General features: G+C 46.4%; 1 protein-coding gene across 3 annotated transcripts; it reads left to right on the top strand.

The window, feature by feature from the left end:
• The first annotated feature begins 3,366 nt into the window (after window positions 1-3,366).
• Window positions 3,367-19,596, top strand: WBP2NL (WBP2 N-terminal like). 3 transcript variants are annotated; one of them, XR_004374586.2, is made up of 9 exons: window positions 3,367-3,455; window positions 9,248-9,356; window positions 11,042-11,177; window positions 13,213-13,305; window positions 14,572-14,778; window positions 15,355-15,492; window positions 16,336-16,412; window positions 17,455-18,750; window positions 19,212-19,596. XR_004374586.2 is itself a non-coding variant. In XM_032787092.2 (8 exons), the coding sequence occupies exons 1-8, from the start codon at window positions 3,397-3,399 to the stop codon at window positions 17,500-17,502; spliced, it is 867 nt and encodes a 288-aa protein (XP_032642983.1). In that variant the 5' UTR covers window positions 3,367-3,396; the 3' UTR covers window positions 17,503-19,596. The 3 variants fall into 3 exon arrangements, 1 of the variants encoding a protein (XP_032642983.1); XR_012656259.1 differs by having other exon boundaries at window positions 17,455-18,756; XM_032787092.2 differs by having other exon boundaries at window positions 17,455-19,596.

Raw genomic sequence — 19,596 nt, 5'->3', positions numbered from 1 at the left:
TGCAGCTTCCCATGTACTCCTGAGCTTAAGAAAGATATAGAGCTGCTGATTTCAGAACAAATGCCAGTGCAATGCAGTGGATCGGTTGGTGATGCCCAACAACAAAATAGGTGACTCCACTATTAAAGCTGGATGTTCCCGCCCAACATATTTCAACTAATAATGGGTGAAAAAGCACCCTGAGTTCTCCTTTCTCGCCACTGACAACCTGAAAATCATTTGGTGCATCCCAAAATCTGATGTACCTTAGTACAGAACTCTACAAAGAAGAACGAAAAAAAAACCCTTAGCAATCAGGGGACATCTACTCCCCTTCGATGTTACTTATGAATCTGTATAGCAGCCCCAGGGCACCAAGACTTACAGGGCAGAGAGAGAAAAGAAATAAACAGTGACTCCTGCCTTGGTTCTGAAAGTACTGTGGCACCATCAGCCATTCAAGACGCACCCACCGGTTTGCAGAAATCTAGACCCCACTTCTTTCTTTTGGAAGCAAGTGCCGTGGAAGACAGTTCATTTTACTTGAGAGACGGTAGAGCAAGAAATGGAAGCATGAACAAGCAAATGAAACCGGGTTCCTGGCACTCTCGTACACGACAGTATCATGATGGAGTCTTCTTGTATCAGTCCGGTGCTGGCCGAGAAAGAATGAAATCACACAAACTTGTGGTGTAAATGTCGCTAGGCTTAACTTTCTATCCGTGTTGTAAGATTAAACAAAATGTCACCATTTGAACAAGTGCCTGTCTTGTTTCTTCTTTGTTTTGTTTTTTTACACTTCATTTTTTTACCCTCCCCTGTACAGTCAGAGTTGCCCCAATCCCATGCAATATCCATCTAGCACTATCCTTGTGTAGCACAATCCTGCAACTACAGGTAGGGGCCTGTCCAGGTAACAGGAATAATAAAAATAAGATCTGGAAAAGTGCTGTTAGGTCACATCTTGCTTGCTGCCTCCCAATCCCCCATCCAGTGCTGATTCCTTACATTTTGTATATTATCCTGGACTTTGTCCAATCTGATTATAATTACTCCAGTGATGAGACTTCCCCCTCTTCTCTTGGGAGAACACTTCACTGCCTAATAGACCAGGCAAAGTTCCTTGATATTTGGCTGGGATATTCCTTTGCTTCCTTTAAATTACAACACTCAGAGACAGAGAAGACCTATTAGATAATCTTCTCATGCAGGAGAGTTTCCAACTAGAGGATGTGTCATATATTAAAGTGGTAACCCCTATTATTCCTATATATACTCCCCTAAAACATCCTGAACTATTCTTGCTGCTTGGTGTTTACACCCTTCAGAGTCTCCCAGTTGTCACTTAGCAACACTAAATATTTATCTTTCTCTTTCTTCACAAGTCAACATGTCAGCCTTTTTAATAATCCGAGTTGCTCTTCTCTCAACTCCCATCAGTGTTGAGATGCTTTTCTGAAATCTGGTGATGTCATGAAGACCAGAGCTTGATGTAGGAAGGCTAGATGGAATCAGCCCTTCTAGAAAATCCCCTTCAAGCTTCTTCTCAATTCAAGGTCTGGCCTAAACCTGCACAAGCCAGGGTCCTCACAGGCAGGGAACTGGTGGAGATGAATCGGATCTGCTCACAGAACTGGAATTCTGGGTGGCAGAGGGGGATTGAGTTTAACTTCTACCTACATACAGCTGGAAATCCGGAACTGTCTTGAAAGCAATGCTCACAAGTGTGTGGGGCAGAGCCAATAGATTGAAGACTGCCTTCTGAATTTTAGGACAGTCGGAGAATTCTTTTCCCACGCTACTATAAGCAGCCCTTGTGTCACTGGCCTGGAAGGAGTGACATGAGGTCTATGCAGAGCCCGACTGAGCAGAAGGGCTGTACTAAATAGCTGTACTGAATGGAGGGGATGATATGATGTGATTGTCTACAATGGCATGTAGCCGATCTATGACTGGCAAATATCCTCTACAGTCAGAGATGGGCCACTAGACAGGGAGGCCTCTGAGTTACTACAGAGAATTCTTTTCCATGTGTCTGGCTGGATGGCAGGTCTCACCCACATTCTCAGTGTCTGATCACTAGATCTAACATCCTTTGGCTGATTTGGTTCTCCCTGTACCACATGGGACCATGCCAGCTGTTCAGGCAGTGTTTGAGAGTGGGGAACCCAATAGCCACTGTGTCTGAGACCTGCCGGCTTTTATGGTTTGTGTCCCTACCTCCCTGTTAGTCAGAAGTCAGATTCTCTCTGAGGTGATTATCCCCACTGAATAGTATTCAAGACCCACTTACGGTACTTGAAACTAAAAATAGATTTTATTGGCAAATTGTTGGAACCAAGAGAAGAAACCATAAAAGAATAAGTAAAATCTGCACTCACCGGCACACCCACTACAAGAAAGCTGGCCCAAACCTTAGGTTACAGAATATTGGGTTAGATACATGAAAAACTGTACATGGTAGGAGAGCCTTTGGTCAAACAGCAAAGCTGTCTCTGCTTTCAGTCTGTCAAATGTCCCCAGGAAAGTCTATGGGGACTGGGATTCCTTTACCCCTTTGTAAGGAATACATCACTTTGATTCTCCCAAAAGGCACCTGCTGCCCTTCTGGTGGTCTGCACATTACATTGCCTTACAAAACCATATTAGCAAGGTGAAACTATTTGGAATCTGGTTCAGTGGCCTCATCTTTCTACCCTCAACCTGCATTATGCTATTTTTCTTCTCAGCTGTCCTTTCCCATCAGGTTAATATTCTCCTACCTCTTTGAGTTGGCCTTTTATTAACAGGTTATCAAACCAGCCCTTCTAGACCAATGAGAAACAAGCAAACAAAAATGTGGCTTTCACCAACCTCAAGAGCAGGCAGCCCTTTGATTAAAAAGTTTACACGTAAGAGACAGAAATTAGCCATTCTGATACAGCTTTGCCACAGTGCTATAAAACTGGAAAAGACCCATCCTTCGACCCCTGTCTGTCCATCACCCATCCCTCCCCTCTTTCTGTCTGTCCATCCATCCCTCTGCCCCTCTGTCTGCCCATCCATTCACTCCTCTCTCTGTCCATCCACTCACCCGTCCCTCTGCCCCACCTGTCTGTCCATCCACCCATTGATCTCTCTGTCCTTCTGTCTCTCAACCCAACCACCCATCCCTGCGCCCCTCCGTGCCTCCGCTCTTCCCGCCAACCCTCTGTCTGCCCAGCCGGCCTCGGCGCGCCCCACCTGCCCAGCCCCTTTCTGACTGGCGCGCTACCTACCCAGTCACGTGACTACCTCCTCCCCCGCTCTACCCCGAGTCCCCGGGGGCGGAGCCGTGCGCAATGAGGTCATGAGGCGGGACTGTGCGCGATGAGGTCACGGGGCGGGGCCGCTGCATAAGGCGGGGGGAGGGGGCGCCCGCTGCCATTGGCCGGGAAGATGGCGCTGAACAGGAACCACTCGCAGGGCGGCGGGGTCATCGCCCCCCCCGGGGAGAGGTACCGGGGCGCGGGGCCGGGCAGGGCGGGACCCGCGCGTGCCGCGGCCCCTCCCCCCCCCGAGACTGAGGCGGGTCCGGCCCGAGCCGAACCAGATCCCCGGCCCGGCCGCCCCCTCCGAGCCCCGGCCCCGGCCCCGGCCCGTACCGGGAGGATCCGCTGGCCCCAGGCTGGGCTTTTCCCGGCGCGGGAATGGAGGCGCTTCGGTTGTATACGTTGCGGGCGCTGCGGCGGCTCCGGCCCCGGGGTCCCGGAGCGGAGGGACGGGGAAGGAGGAGGGCTGCCCTGCCGCACGGGTCTCGCCCTTGGGCCGGCTGAGGCAGCCCTGCCCGGGACACGTGTGTTGCGGATTAATCCGCACCTAATTTCACTTCTTAAAACCTGATCCCGGGAGCTTCAGGTCTGACCCAGGCTGCCGGAGGTCACTGACTTCCGAGTCGTTACAAAGTTGGTGGGGAAAGTAGGTGTGTCCGGCAGTGAGCGGAGGGGAGACTGAGGGCGGGTGTGTAGCACTGTCGAGCTCTGTGGGGGAGCTGCCCAGGGGCCGCTGGGAGATGAGCAGTGGTTAGATCAGTGCCCAGATACACCCAGCTTTCCTTAGCCCACTCTCTTTAAGGAGCTTTTGTTCTCTACATACTGTTTCCTTGACTTCGCCATCAGTTTTTTCCCGTGCTCTCTGACCAACTCCCAAGTTGGCAGCTGGGCAGTTTGTTCTGAAAGCTGTTGCTCACTAATAATGGGCGTGACAACCCCAGAGGAAATGCATAGGCGTGAATCTGTAGTCACGTGAGCTGCAGCTTGTCAGCAGATTAGTGACTGAGCTCCATCACAAGGCATCACGTGCACTTTCATTAGCAGTGTGTATAATACTAGGTCATTAGCAACATCTGCATGGGTTTGGGTGTGTGCTGAGGTCTGAATTAAATGTGCTCAGGTTGCAGATAGGGAAGTAATCACTTTCTGAATAGACCTGCAGGAAATTACTCCAATAAACATACTCTTAAATATTTAAACGGACCTCTAGTTTGAGACCCAATTCTCCCTGTCCCCAAAGCTGCACTGGCTTTAAAAAACTGAAGTATGTAGAGAAGGTACTGACTTTCTAGCTCCTATTTTGCTTTTTCCAAATGAGATGTAATTCTGAGTCTCTGACTGCTCGTGGCCATTAAAGATTCCATAATATTATGGGACTATACCCTAAACAATGCACCACCAAAATCAGATCAATCTCTGGGCCTCCTCACTTCATTAGTGTACCTCTTAAGGAGACTACAGGAATACGGCTATTCTGGTGTCTCTGAAGATACATCTAGACCACTTCTCATCTCTCTTCTGGTAAAAAGTGAGCTGGAGAGGAGCGATTTGGACAAGCCCAGTGTTTTCCTGGTCTGATTCTGTATTAAGGTTTGGCACAATTATTCACAACTGGTGAACCATCAAAATAAAGCAGCACCTTTACAGACATTAATCTTTTGCATTAAACTGCACCCATGGTCATCTTATTAGATTGTTTATTCAACCTGTTGTTGGTTGTTGTTCGTGCTTGTTTTTTCCCAAGCTACTGAACACTTGTTCGCTCTCCTTCTTTCTGTTTATCTAGTATAGATGTCATTGACAGGAAGTCCTTTCAGACCTAGAACAACCATTGCAGCTGCCCCGTTTCCCTCCTGGGTAATCTGCAATCTGAAAAGATTGAAGAACTTCAGAGTTTGGGAATGAGCCCATAGGCCAGAGTGGCTATGGTGGTGCTTCCTGTGCTATCCAAAATGGTCTTGGAGCTTGAGGCTGTGGCTTGGCACTAAGAGCACCCTGACGGATGGTCAATGTCTGGGCTACTGGTATAATCTAAAGCAGGGGTAGGCAACCTATGGCACATGTGCCGAAGGCGACACGCAAGCAGATTTTCAGTGGCACTCACTGCCCGGGTCCTGGCCACCAGTCCGGGGGGGCTCTGCATTTTAATTTAATTTTAAATGAAGCTGCTTAAACATTTTGAAATCTTATTTACTTGACATACAACAATAGTTTAGTTATATATTATAGACTTATAGAAAGAGACCTTCTAGAAAGGTTAAAATGTATTACTGGCACATGAAACCTTAAACTAGAGGGAATACATGAAGATTCGGCACACCATTCCTGAAAGGTTGCCGACCCCCAATCTAAAGGCACACAGTCATGCTAATTCAAGCCCTTGATTGATTTTTTTTTTTTAAAAGAGGGCGTTTTACCAAACTTGAAACAAATAGAATGATTTTGTGCCATTTAAAAATAATGGACTCGGGGTTTGTTTGGTTCCCTGGCTGCCCTGAAACAGCTGCACTGGGTTAATGCATGAAAAAGGAAGTAAACATGGCTAAAAATCACGAAACTACTCAGCCTAGTTTCACTGTTTGAGCTTGGTGTTTATTTCTTGCATGTCAAACAGCATCACTGGTGAAAAGTCAACAGCCTCTGGGCAAAATTGTTGTATGTGAGCAGTCAGCTTTCAAATATGATTGTATGTTGGCCTGTCCCTGTTGGGGAGATGTACCCTAGTCAGTACCACCACCAAATCAATCACAAGTTCAGTCCCTTGCAGTGTAGTAACTACAGCAGAGATGGAACTAGCAAAACACTGTCTCTGAAGAGAGAGTTGGTCTGAGCAGAGCAAATCCCTCACCTCCTTGTAGCAGGAAGTAACTTCACTTATGAAATCCAAACCAGGTGTCTTGAGATGGTACTGCCGCTAGTGCTGGACCTGATCTGCAAGTGAGGAGGCCATCTGCTCAAATTGTGTGAAGGTAGTTCTGAGATCCTGGAGACACACATGACATTGAACGGAGAAGTGTAGGAAAGAAAACTGCCTTCTGGATTACTAAATTGTCCTTTAAGCTGGGTGAATAACAGAAATAAATTAATAACTAATATTATGAAGCTCAAAACTTTAAAACTTGTCAAGTAATATTTGGCAAGTGGTATATGACCAGCTGTAGTTTTCCTTGTAAACTGCTAGACCATCTTGCTGGACAGTATATAAATTCCCAACAGCAGCAGGATTTCAGTCCTCTTCAGGGATGGATTTATGTCTGAAAACCAAAAAACTCCAGCATGAATTAAATCAGATCCTGGCCCCTTTCCAGATCCTTCCCCATACCTGCTACTTGTTGGCCTCTTAACTAAGAGCCAGGTGACCTGCCAGAATCGCTTGAGCTCTGACCTCAAACCCATTAGCTGGGATAAAGCTTTGTCACAAGTGAGATGAAGCCAGTTTGCCTTAAGAGGCCAGCCCTCCCTGTGACAGTCCTGTACTTATAAGTAAAATTGTTCAGTAGGTTTAATGTAATTACCACTGCACTGGTATACTAAACGTATTAAGTGCTGTTTTACCTACGTATGTATAAAGTATGATTAAAACAAACTCTTTAAAAAGGCACATTTTAAATTGGGTACATGACAGTTATATTTACGCAATGTAAAAGTGACCTACGAAATGAGCTGCCATAGAATATTGCTGAGACAAAGAGTTTGGTGGGATTCTGAACTGGATTAGACATGAGCAATTGCCCTAGTTAAGAAGAAATGTCTTCCCATAGCATCTGAGATTTAGAGAGAACCTGTTAGGCCTGTGGCTCTGGAGTCGCATGCGGCTCTTCAGAGGTTAAGATGCAGCTCCTTACCTAGGCACTGATTCCAGGCTGGAGCTATTGATGCTAACTTTCCAATGTACTGGAGGGTGCTCAGTGCTCAACCCCCTGCTCTGCCCCAAGACCTGCCCCCACTCCACCCCTGCCTCTCCCCTAAGCCTTGGGGCTGGTCTACACTAGGGAAGGGGATCGATCTAAGATACGCAGCTTCAACTATATTACTAATGTAGCTGAAGTCGAAGTATCTTAGATCGAATTACCTACCGTCCTCACGGCACGGGCTCGACGTCCGTGGCTCCCGCTGTCGACTCCGCTACCACCGTTCGGGTTGGTGGAGTTCCGGAGTCGACAGGTGCGCTTTCGGGGATCGGTATATCGCATCTAGATGAGACGCGATTTATCGATCCCCGAGAAATTGATTGCTACCCACCGATACAGCAGGTGGTGAAGACAGCAGGTGGTGAAGACGTAGCCTTGCATGCCCTCGCTCCCCTCCCCCTATAGCATCCTGCACATGTGAAACAGCTGATTGCAGTGGGAGTAGATGCTGATTGGTGGGGGCTGCTGGCAGGCAGGAGGCACTGGGGAGCTGATGCATTACTGTGGCTCTTTGGTGATGTACATCAGAAAATTCTGGCTCAGGTTGGCCACTCCTGTATTAAGCCATTCAGTCTGTCCCTCCCAGCCTTGCAGGAGTGTGACTAGAGTATTGCATTTTCAGTAATACTCTAAATTTCCCTCCATCCTTGACAGCTATGCCTTTCAGGTACTTGTGGATTGTTTGCTGTCTCCCTTAAATAGTTCCACTAAATGTTATCTAGCTTTCAGTTGTTTACTTCAGAAGCAAGTCCCTTTAATTCTTCTTTCAGTAATTTTGCTGTTTTCTAATTTGCCCATATTTCTGTAGCAGGGTCCCTGAAACTGAATGGAGCCTTTGAAATATGGTCTCATCAAGGCCCTATGTAGCCACCTCATCTATGATGCCTCTGTATGCTGCTCAGAATTGCAGTGCACTGTTTTTTTGTTGTTGTTTTTTTTCCTGGCATAATACACTGCAAACTCGTCACTCCCTAAATCTGTCAGTATTTCTGCTTCTCTTTGTCTGTTTTGGAGCACTTCCCCACATTTTCTCAAATTGATTTTATCTTCTACTCACATTTGTTATCCCTAAGTCCCTCTATATTATTTCCTGTCATTGCTAGTGTTCACGGGGTAGTGTCTGTAGCAAACTTCACTAACATGTTGGCTCACTCTCCTAGATCATTGAATAAGGGCTTGGCTACACTCAAAGTGGAAGTGTGGTCGTGGTGCCAGCGCTGAGAGAGAGCTCTCCCAGCGCTGCAGGTACTCCACCTCCCCATGGGGATTAGCTTGCAATGCTGGGAGCCGTGCTCCCAGTGCTGGGGCATTGTTTACACTGGCGCTTTGCAGCGTTGTAACTTGCTGCGCTAGGGGCGGGTTTTTTTTCACACTCCTGAGCAAGAAAGTTGCAGCGTTGTAAAGCGCCAGTGTAGCCAAGGCCTCAGTTTAAACCCTATCACCAGCAACAGTGTTTCCCCAATTCTCCTATCCCTGGAAGCATTGCTCTTTATCACTAATCTTTGCTGATAGTCCTCGGTCATTTCCAGGAAATAGTGACTGCATCTGTAGTTAGCCTAGCTATGAAGAAGCGTCGTCGTTAGTACAGTTGACACAACTGAGGTTGCATTACTGGGGTTATGCTTTCCTGCGTAGCATAAACGTACAGATACTGGACTAGTCAGACAGGGACTTGCTCCGAGGCAATGTGCTTATTCCCGAAAGAAATACTGCAGTTAGTTGTGCGTATTCTGTGCTGTGACCTTTTGTACTGACTCGCTTTCAATGAGAAATGAACGGTTTCGCTAACAATTGTCTCAAGTGGCTTTGGAAATGCAGGGAGAAACAAACCCTCCTAAGGCTAGAGGCTTCCCTGGGCAGAATAGGATTGGGTGTTGTACTTATTGAGAGAGCAGCATAAACGGTGCATGCATACGCAGAGAGAGACAGTGGGATCCATATCTGAACTGAGCCTCTTAGGGAAATGACCTGGCCCTTGGCATGCCAACTAACGTATGTTGATTGCATAAGCTTTAGGACTGTTTGATACTATGCATCCCTGATGTCTGACTCTTCCTCCTCCTGCAGTATTCTTAAGCATTGTAAAGATGTGGAGCTTTCCTTCAGCGATGTGTCTGACAAGGCTGAAATCTTCAAAGGCACCAAGAAGGGAATGGTATACCTCACCCCTTACAGGGTAAGTCTTGAGCCAGCAGCATTTTCCCACAGGCTTCTAGACCTGGAGGCTTGTAAATGATTGGGTAAATCTGGTTATGAGGAGGCTAGAAATTCAAGATGGGAGAGGGTGGTGTAAATAGATCATGCTTGTCCTTTTCTCCACAGCCCCCTTTCCCAGCTAGGGCCAGGGCCAGATTGTTCTGTTCTCTACAGCATGTTTTCATGTGTCTTTTACATTGTCTTGTTTTCAATATCAGTCAGTGGGGTTTCCACTATTTCCATTGAAAGTCTTCAAAATCCTTGGGCGGGGGGTGTGAAAAACCCTCCATACGCACATCCAAAGTCTGTCTGTCCTGAACACCAACCACTGTTTAACTTGGCTTCTCAATTCTCATGCCTGCTGCTATATGTAGCCTTTTAAACTGGAACAGGAGTTGACTTATGCTGTACTTTAGGTCCATGTAAATGTGCTTAGGCTTTGACCTGTTAAGGCTTATCACATAGGCACAGTGGCCTAACCTGATTGAAACAACCCCCTTCTTAGTAAACATTTGAAAGCTAAAAGCTGGGGGTAAAAAACCCTCTCCTGCTGTTCCAGGGATTATCGAAGGGGGCTATGATGCTTCTGCAAGTGTTTTGATGAGTGAGCGTACAAAGGACTTGGGGAAACTGTTCAGTGTAGTCCCAAAAACTGGACTAGGAAAGCCCTGGAGAACCTCCTAAAGGGGTCAGTTCTGTATTAGCTTGAGGAATGGATCTTTCCTGTCTTCAGTCCTGTGGCTTATGATGTGGCTCATGCAAAATTTTTTATGTCTACAAGTATTCCTCATCCCTTTGGACTGTATCCAGTCTTCAGGTGCCAGCAGCACTCTAGAATTCTTCACTTAGCCGGTGCTTCTCTAGAGACAGTCACCAAACAAACTAAGTTGGTCTGAATTCACAGCTTTTGGTTTGTAAGTCTGTAGATGGACACTGCTCATTCGGTTTGAGTGTCCTGTTTTGACTTAGCTTTGACTAGATATGCTGCACTGAATCTGCCAAAGCACTGGATGCACCAATGAGTTAGATCCTGGAAGGGTGTAATAGCTGTGAAAGAGGCAATGCGGCAGCTTTTCTGTACACTGCAGTGAGTTACAAGTAGCCTGTGACATTAGACCTTTTTAATGAGAGAGGGAATGTTATGCCTGGGCACTGCTCTTCTATCCCCTGCCTCTGGTTTTCCTTATTTAAGAATGATCATAGTAACTGCTAAGTTACTATTCAAACAGACTGCTAGATTTGGGCAGAAAGACCACACATCCAAGCAGTTCAGAACTTCTGGTCCGCTTTGGTGCAGTAGAGCTTCAAGCTGCAGTGCCTCAGACTATGTCACAAAAATAGTGCAGTAGTTTGAGGTTTTAAAGGGAGAAAATACTTCTTAATTTACATGGTGTCAACTGCACGCTACTATGGAAGTTGCATGTTTCAGGTGTGGGAGCCCTAAATATATGATTGTCAAAGTTCTTTTGGATCTCTCAGGATGAAAACTGCTATGTAGCTGTAGAAGAGGAACTTGCATGTATAATCGTTCCAGAGCTGTAGTTTCTCTTTACCAGCTTTTTAAAGCTGTCTCCGCTTTGAACGCTCTTGAAATTGCCTGTTTCACTCGAGGTATAAAGACTGATTGTAAATTAACAATTTTAAAATGTACTCTCTATCTTGCAGATGATTTTTGTATCTAAAGGCAAGGACCCCCTGATGTCCTTCATGATGCCATTCTACTTGGTGAAAGGGTGCTCCATCGAGCAGCCTGTCTTCGCTGCCAATTACATCAAAGGCGTGATCCAGGCTGAGGCAGGAGGTGTGTGTTAGTGTTGCTGCTCCAAGCAGACTTAACTGAGCTTCCCACGTACTTTTTCCCTTCTGCTGAATTTCTAGCCCAGGACTTGTCCACATGAGAAATTGTGTGGCATAGCAATAGTGAAATATGCCAGTCAATTTCCCCACGTAGGCATGTCCTAAGTTTAGTGGAAAGCCCCCCAAAAGACTCATAATGGATATTTTTGTCCAGTATAAACTTGTAACCATGATCCAAATGTTATAAGAAAATTACTTAATCTATGAATTTCTGCATATGTTAGTTGCTTCCTAGGCTCAGCTTGAAAGGGAGTTGGAGAGGGTAGGCAAGTGATGGGTTCACCAACTTCAACTGCTGATCTTGTACAGTCGTGAATAGAAGCCAACAAAGTGAGAATGCTTCTCTGGAGATCAGTAGACCTTTCTTCACTGAAATGCATGTGCATCTGTGTATATCACTGATTCACACCTGACCCCAAGCTAGTAGTGGCTGAAAATTGTGACCATCTGACACTTGTGATGCCCTGTTTGAAATGACTTGCTGGTCTTGTTCTAGTTTCTAGTAGTCCATCTCAGAAACAACAGTCACAGTTGGCACTAATTGTTGGCACTTACAGAACACAAAATCAGGACAAAAAAGGGCCCCGGAGACAACTCCCCTCAGTCATAGTACTAGTTCCTCTGGGGTCAAGACACCTGCGTAGGAAAAATATGCGTCACGAAATCTTACATCTCTGCTGACTGCTTCTGTATTTGTTCTAGTGAGAACTAGCTCTCCAAGGCTGTGAATCCAGCACCTTTCCCTGGCAATAAAATCACTCTTTGTGGAGATTCTGCTATAGTAATGGTGTCTCATGTCCAGGTCACTCAGGTTCTTGAATAGCTAGAGCTTTCTGCATAATCTACTCTGCACATACACTGCAGTGGTCTCAGATACCCTTTTTACTATATCAGTTTGTTTTTATACTTCTTGAAATCCTTTCCTTCTACCCCAGCCTTTCTTGCTTGCTTGGGATGTTGCTTCATGATGGGAAGTATAGCGGTAGGTTGCTGATTCATTGGGTAACTTGCCCAAACTGAACTACCAAACTACTACTAATAAGACAATAGGAAAGAATAAAATTTGAATAATGCAGTGTTTGTGTTGTTGTTGAACCGCCACACTCCTTTCAATTTATATGCCTGATGGTTATTTTTTTTTATTCCTCCTCTAACAATGTGCAGAAAAACCCCAAACTTCTCATAAGTCTCTCTGGACAATTTTTCTTGGAATAAGTTAATCAGACAAGGGATTTTGGAACCTGGGCTTTTCGTTTTAAAACTCAAACTTTAATCTCCCATCTGACAACTTGCTTTAAAAACTCCCAATTTGCTTTATCCGCTTGTCCTCCAATAAGGAAACCCACCTGTTTGTACAGTTTGGGTGACTTATCTTGGGGGTTTTAGCATGTGGTAATGAATTTCTAAAAACTCCTGTTAGGCCTGAAACTTGGTAATCTTTATCTAAGCTGCTCTGCTTCAAAGAGGGTGAAGAGTCTGCTGATGGAATATTTGATTCCAATCCTGGCTTGAGTTTCAGGCCCTGATTCAAAGTCCATTTAGTTTGGTGGAAGGGCTCCCATTCAATGGGTAGGCTCCCGCTGAATGAAATGTGTCCTTTCTACATGGTATTTGCAATTGGATTCTCTCTGAACCTGCCAGCAGAAAATATAGATCTACAGAACTTCTGCATGTCCATATTTTAGACTCTCCTCTTAAAAAAAATAAGGAAATTCCCAGACAAACCCTCTCCTGGTCTCACTGAGATTTATCTTGTATACAAGTGGGCTGAGTGACCAGTGCGAAGGAAGCTGGTGGTGCCTTCCTGCTGGCAGGTCTGCAATAGTTGTCCAAACCCTGTTTGGTCTCTTGTTTAAGTTGGGAGCTTCTAGGAAACAAATCAACTAATAATCCATATCCAATTTCAGACCCATTTCTTGATGTTAATCTTTCAGAGTATATTTAATGGTTTAATTTTTAATTCTCACTTTCTCCTTCAGGGGGCTGGGAAGGGCAGGCTTCCTTTAAAATGACTTTCAACAGTGGCGGAGCGATTGAGTTTGGACAGTTGATGTTCAGGGTTGCCACTAATGGTAAGTGACTGTCGGAGGCTTGAATATTCTTTAGCTAGAAGAGTTGGCTGGAAAATTAACTTTTGCTGCAGTAAACAACATGGGGTAAGCAGGGGGAATAACGCTTCTAAACTTTTCAATTAAAAAAAAATTGACTTTTCCATGAGAACTTTTGTCTTCCTTCTACACCCTATTGTTAGTCTTAATGCTCTGGTTTTGGAAAACTGAAAAACATAATATTCCCAATTCTTGGAATGAGCCCCCTAGTCCCTTTTAAAAAAAATCTTTTCCCCTCTGTCTTCCAACTGGAAAAAGTAGGAAAACATGAGATTAGAGTGGTGTATGGGGGAACTACCCTCACACTTAGCTTACCCAACTCTGTTTTCCCAAAGGGGAGAAAGTATATTAAAAATGGAGTGGAGGGAGCAGCAGCCCGTTCTCTCTGAGCAGCATTGTTAGCCTTATAAGGGCCCTGACTCCTCCGGGTCACAGAAGCATTTCCTTGCAAGGACTGGGGTGTCCTGCTAAAATCCAGCTTGAGTATTGTGTCTCCCTAGAGATCCAGTGGGACAGGAAATAAAGGATACGACATCCTAAGCTGGATAGCACATTCTGGCAGAGAATAGCAGGCAAATTTGGGGAGTGATTGTTGTCTGCAAAGCCCTCTGTGGTCAAAGGCGCTACAGCCATATAAAATCCTGTTGTGAAGTGGCTGCTGTTTAAGCTTGGGTGACTTGCCTTGACCTGTGTATATCCGCTCTGGACAGAAGCAACAGGCCTGTAAACTGGCTTCCAGAAATAGATAGATAGATTTTTTTTTTTTTTTTGTTTAGAAACTTCTTGTATAGATTTTCCTGGTCAGAAAGACCTCTGAAATGTGTGTGGCGTTTTCCGTTGTTGTTGTTTGTGTTTTTTATGAAACCACATTCTTCGATGGAGACTTTTTTTGGCAAGCTTTCGTGGCTAGTATCTGTGTAAATATTGCAGAGCGGGGTTAATCTGAGTCATCTCCATAAGCTATTCCCAGCTCAGGGTTGAGCCCTGCTCTCCAGCGTCCAGACTGGCAAAGCTAACTACCCCAGCAGTGTGTGAACCTGGGAGAAGAAGAGATTATTTGCTAGATGGGTTTTGGGCAAAGCCATTGCTACAGGACCCAGTGGCTCATAGCTCTGTTGCAATGACAGATCAGACTAAATTAATGTGACCATTCTTTCCGTTTCTTTGCTGCTCCATTTTAATTGCATGGCAGTGTGCTGAGTCAGATTTGCTAAACTTAATTCTTTTTAGCTTCCAGAGGGGCTCCTGCCCAGAATACTGGCTATGGCTATATGCCTGCTTTTGGGGGGTACACCCCTATTCCAGGAGGTTATTCATCTGCACCAGGGGGCTATGCCCCTCAGCCAGCTAATGGACCTTCCCCTTATGTACCACCACCAATGAATGGATATGGACCAGCTCCACAACCCATGGGATACCCTTACGCACCGCCTCCAGGTAAAACCTTCTGATGGGCTTCAACCTCTTGTGACATACCAGTGTTGTGTGAGAGGCAGAGTGCACATGCTGTATGTACTGGGAGCTGTAAAGGACTGTGTTGGAGTAAAGAACACAAGATTACAACATAGCTGGGGGATGGCTTGTATAGCAGCAGCCCGTTCTCTCTGAGCAGCATTGTTAGCCTTATAAGGGCCCTGACTCCTCCGGGTCACAGAAGCATTTCCTTGCAAGGACTGGGGTGTCCTGCTAAAATCCAGCTTGAGTATTGTGTCTCCCTAGAGATCCAGTGGGACAGGAAATAAAGGATACGACATCCTAAGCTGGATAGCACATTCTGGCAGAGAATAGCAGGCAAATTTGGGGAGTGATTGTTGTCTGCAAAGCCCTCTGTGGTCAAAGGCGCTACAGCCATATAAAATCCTGTTGTGAAGTGGCTGCTGTTTAAGCTTGGGTGACTTGCCTTGACCTGTGTATATCCGCTCTGGACAGAAGCAACAGGCCTGTAAACTAGGCCTGCAATATGTCCCATGGGAATGGCTTAAAGCACCTTTTTAATGTGTCTCCTTTCTACAGGCATGTACCCACCTCCTCCTGACATGAACCCCCTGTATATGGCTCCTCCTCCCCCATACCCCGGCCCTCCTACCGCAGGACCTTCAGCCCCCACAGTTCCCACAGCCCCTACAGCCTGCATGGAGCCTGGAATGCCAGGTAAGGGAGCAGGAGGGACTCTCAGGGTGCAGGTCCAAAAGGGATTGTAGATGTGAATGATGGAATTTCTCTTGTTACAGGCTCTTTGAGTAACCCATTTCTAGGCAGTTTGTGGGTGGGTGGGGGAAGATGACATGGCAGTTCCTAGCACCGTACTAGTTCTGTCCAGCATGAGCAAGTCCCTTGCTCTCATGAGCAAGCCCAAAGTACAATTAAGAGAGCTGGCTCTGATGTTGCATGCTGGTCGTCCTCCCCTTTTGTCTCTAGAATCTGCTTAAGAAAGCTGTGTTAAAAGGTAAGGCACACAGAAACCACCTGCTATAGCAGGAAGGAGACCCTACTGAAAGTGTTACCTGCGGATCCTTTGGGAACAGGAGGTCTGCGTTGATGACCACAGGTACAGACCAAACTGCTGCTGGATACTATCAGTTGGAATTGGCGATGTAAAGTTCCAGCTCATTTTATAGTCTAGCATTATGGCTGGCTAATATCCACAGTTCCACTGTCCACAACTATGCCATGGTTATCTTAAGGCTAAAATCAAGTGTGACCTAGCTCATGTGAGGGGAGACTTGTCTTGCTTTCAGAGAGCTGTAAAGCCCAGGATATCTGTTAACAAGGAAGCATTGTCTGGTGGTTTAAGCACAGCTGGGAGATGTGAGTTCTGTTCCCTGCTCTGCTACAGACTTATTTTGTGACCTTAGGAAAGCCAGTTAACTTGTCTGGGGCTCTGTTTTCCCCATCTTAAAAATAGATATTCTCTGTGTTAGGTGGGGGCTGGGAAGCTGAATTCACTACTTGTGAAGCACTTAAGAAGGTTGTGTTTTTTTCCTTATCCTGTAGGTGGCAGTAAAGCAGCAGAAGCAGCTTCGAGTGCCTATTACAACCCAGCCAATCCCCACAATGTCTATATGCCTATGGTGAGCAACGTTGAGTTGTCTTTTGGGCTGGAGGGCAAAGGGGTAAGCGGAGCTAATGTGTTTGCTGTTCAGCTGTTACAGCTGAATCCTGGGCAGTTTGTCATCTTACTGCAGCAGCTGCACAGGTCACAGCGCATAGCCCATGCCGTGCCACATCGCCCCAAGTCTAGTATCCTGCTTCTGGGTGTACCTGAGCAGGCTCTTTGCCCATCTAGTCTAGCTTCGGGCATTGTTTGATCCTCAAGAGGAGAGTGGACCCACCCACATGCACCAGTTCAGTTGAACTTAGATGGGTCTAGGTGTCTCATTTCTTCCTGACCCCCACAGGCAATTGGCTCCCCAAAGCAGGAGGTTTATGATCACTGCTATGCTATTTAGAAATGATCTATCCACTCTTTCCTACAAAGAAGCCTCATCAAAATACTCATACTTAATCACTGTTCCTGGAATCCATCTTAGTATTTTTCTGATCAAGAAGGCAGGGAACTCAAAGACCTGCATGAAAGTTATTCCTGTACAGAAACAAGATATTTATCAGCTTCTGCAAGAATGGGGGTATCCAGATTTAGGAACTTAAAGGGAAGGAGTAATGCAGGTTTAGACTGTGCTGGGCTGGAGGAGACTGACAAGATCTGTCCTAACAAACTGCCACAGGAACCACAGAGTCACTGGGAGGTTGAGAGGAAGATCAGGATTAAAACAATGTCCAATCACAGTGCTGCTCCTTATGACGTACACACATCCTGATGGGCTTTTAAAGGGACTCTCTTGGTGTTCATCTTTTTTTGTGGTGCCTCATTTGAAGCATTATGGGGACTGGGAAAGGTTCTGGAATGGAACTGAAACTGGGAAGAAACACCCATGGGTAGCTGTAGCCTAACATATCCCCCCCCCCCCCCCCGTCACTTTAGTGTATCTCAAGCTGTAGCCGATGGCAAAGGTTGAGTGCATAAGCTAAGCCTAGGAAAGCTGAACAGCTACACACAACACTGCTGATTGTAGATAGAATCAGTCACCATGTCTGTTTTTTCTCACTTTGCAGGACCAGCCGCCTCCTTATGCACCTCCTGCTGAGAAAAAGAACAACTAACAGAAAGAACCCACCCACCAAGTGCTCACGTTCCTTCTCCCCAAAGACACTTCTGTCCTCACCACCACCCCCTCAGTTCAGTGTATCTCTAGGCTTCATGTGTGTCTATAATATACATAGCGTTGGGTGGCATAACACCCGCCCTCTTTAAACATTGAGTGTGACAATACAAGTGGAATAGCAGAAGCGGCAGCAGCGTTTTCCTGCCTGATTGCTTTCCATCCCAGGGCCAGAGCGTTGTCCCTCCGAGGCTTTTGCCATGAGTTTGAGGGGAGGGCTGAAATCTTAGACCAGCAGAGAAAGTGCATCGCTAACGTAGGAATAAGATAATACGGCTTCTTGATTTGAGTGAAGGAAAATGGTTTGAGACAATGGTTTTAAACTTCCTCTGGGGCAACCGTAAGTAAGAAGGAAAGAGGCAATGGGCTGCGGGGTTTCCCCATGTTGGTATAAAGGAGGAGCATGTTATATTTTTCATGGGTGCTGTTCCCTTTGTAAGGGAATCAAGTGAAGTGCTGGAGGCTTGTCACCTCAGCTTCATTGGAGCTGGGCCACGTTGTAACCTGGGAAATGGCTCCTGAGACGCACTCAACCTAGTTAAGCATTTTGCAGTGTGGGCTTCAGTGTGGAGAGGCCAAGTACAATGCTAACTAAGCAGTAGCAGCAAGGGAGCATGAACTGGCTTTGGCTAAATCACTAGCCCTGTGGGAAAGAGGAGCAAACACAGGTGCAGTTTGACACCTGCCTTGGACACAGCAAAGCCCCTGTCACCTTTCCCAGGAAATCTGCCTCTCTCAAAATGGGAGATGGCCGGAAGAGGTGAGATGCCCTACTTGCTGGGGTGTACAGACATCCAGGGGTGCCTGGTTTTTCCTCCTCTCCTCTCTTATTGTGAGACGCTGCTCTTTTGTATTGTAAATGTAGTTTTGAGGAGAGGGGGATGTGTTAGCAGATCTCTTCAGTGCAGTGAAAGCCAGACTCTGTGTCCACCTGATGCAGGCGGCCAATGAAAGACTTGGGAGGAACCCATGCGTCTAACCTGGAAAAGGGCAGTGGCTTTCTAAAAGCAGCATGCCCGTGTAGATGGGCAGCAGAAAAGCAAATTGGGACTGGGTGGAGGGGAGTGGAATCTGGGCTACAGAGCTCTGAGCAAATGGGAGTGGGAATTAATCCAAATCTTCCTTTCATTCTCCTAGAAACTGGCCCCTCTGTGCAGCAGTGCTGTGTGCAGCAGCAGCCACGCTGTGGGTGCGGGTGAGTGAGAAGTGTTAGGGTTTTCTACTGACAGCATGTTTCACCAAGGAGAGAGTAACCCTTGGCAACAACCTCACCATAGGGATGGGGTCAGAAGCTATTGCTCTGAGCAACCTCATACCCTGTGCTAGCTTCCCTAGAAAGCACTGGGTGGGGGCGGAGAGGGGTCCGTCTCCCCTCCACGGGCAACTAAAGCCGTGCTGCTATGAATGTGCTGGCATCTGAACAGTAGTGGGGGTGAGGAAGAGAATCTCAGTGGGTGGGGTGGGTTGGTTTGTTCAGTGGAGGTGGGGTAACTGGATGGCTCTTTACTGCTTGCATGTTATCCCCTGGGGTGAGACAGTGCCCATTCACCAGTAATAACCAATATGTTTTTGTAATGTAGCTGTTACTGCTAACTCTAGGCTGTTACTGAGAGTAGAGCAACTCAGCCGGGACCTTCTCTTCTCCCTTAGGAGCTGATGCCCCGCGAACTTGCTTCCCAAAGAGAATCTCATGTGTCTAATGGAGCATCTGATTCCCAGTGTAGGGCTTGCTCAGCCCCTCCCCACCCGGTTTTCACTCAGGGGTAGGGACTGTTTCTCCCCCCCTCCCCCCTTTGCTCCCTGTGTGCTAGGCTATTGTACGAGCAAGGCTCACACAAGGTGTGTGTATTCCTGTTGCTGCCTGACATTCTTCCGCATAGCAGCCATCTGCAAGGGAGGAACTTCCTTTTCTAAGAAACCTTTTTAATCTGAGTCAAAGATTCTCTAATTACTTTCTGGAATTAAAAATGTTCTGCCATCAATGTTTGTAATATCTTTTGTGTTGCACTTTAATACAGAAGCATTGGAACCTTCA

The sequence above is a fragment of the Chelonoidis abingdonii genome, chromosome 1 (assembly GCF_003597395.2).
Source record: "Chelonoidis abingdonii isolate Lonesome George chromosome 1, CheloAbing_2.0, whole genome shotgun sequence".
NCBI lineage: Eukaryota > Metazoa > Chordata > Testudines > Testudinidae > Chelonoidis > Chelonoidis abingdonii.
The sequence above is the reverse complement of the archived record's forward strand: the minus strand, read 5'-3'. Positions and strand labels throughout refer to the sequence as shown.

Bases quoted from the DNA above. Each gene is read 5' to 3' on its own strand.
- WBP2NL (XM_032787092.2), top strand. From the start codon at position 3,397: ATGGCGCTGAACAGGAACCACTCGCAGGGCGGCGGGGTCATCGCCCCC. The intron at 11,178-13,212 runs GTGTGTGTTAGT...TTTCTCCTTCAG, and splicing joins GATCCAGGCTGAGGCAGGAG to GGGGCTGGGAAGGGCAGGCT. The intron at 13,306-14,571 runs GTAAGTGACTGT...AATTCTTTTTAG, and splicing joins GTTCAGGGTTGCCACTAATG to CTTCCAGAGGGGCTCCTGCC.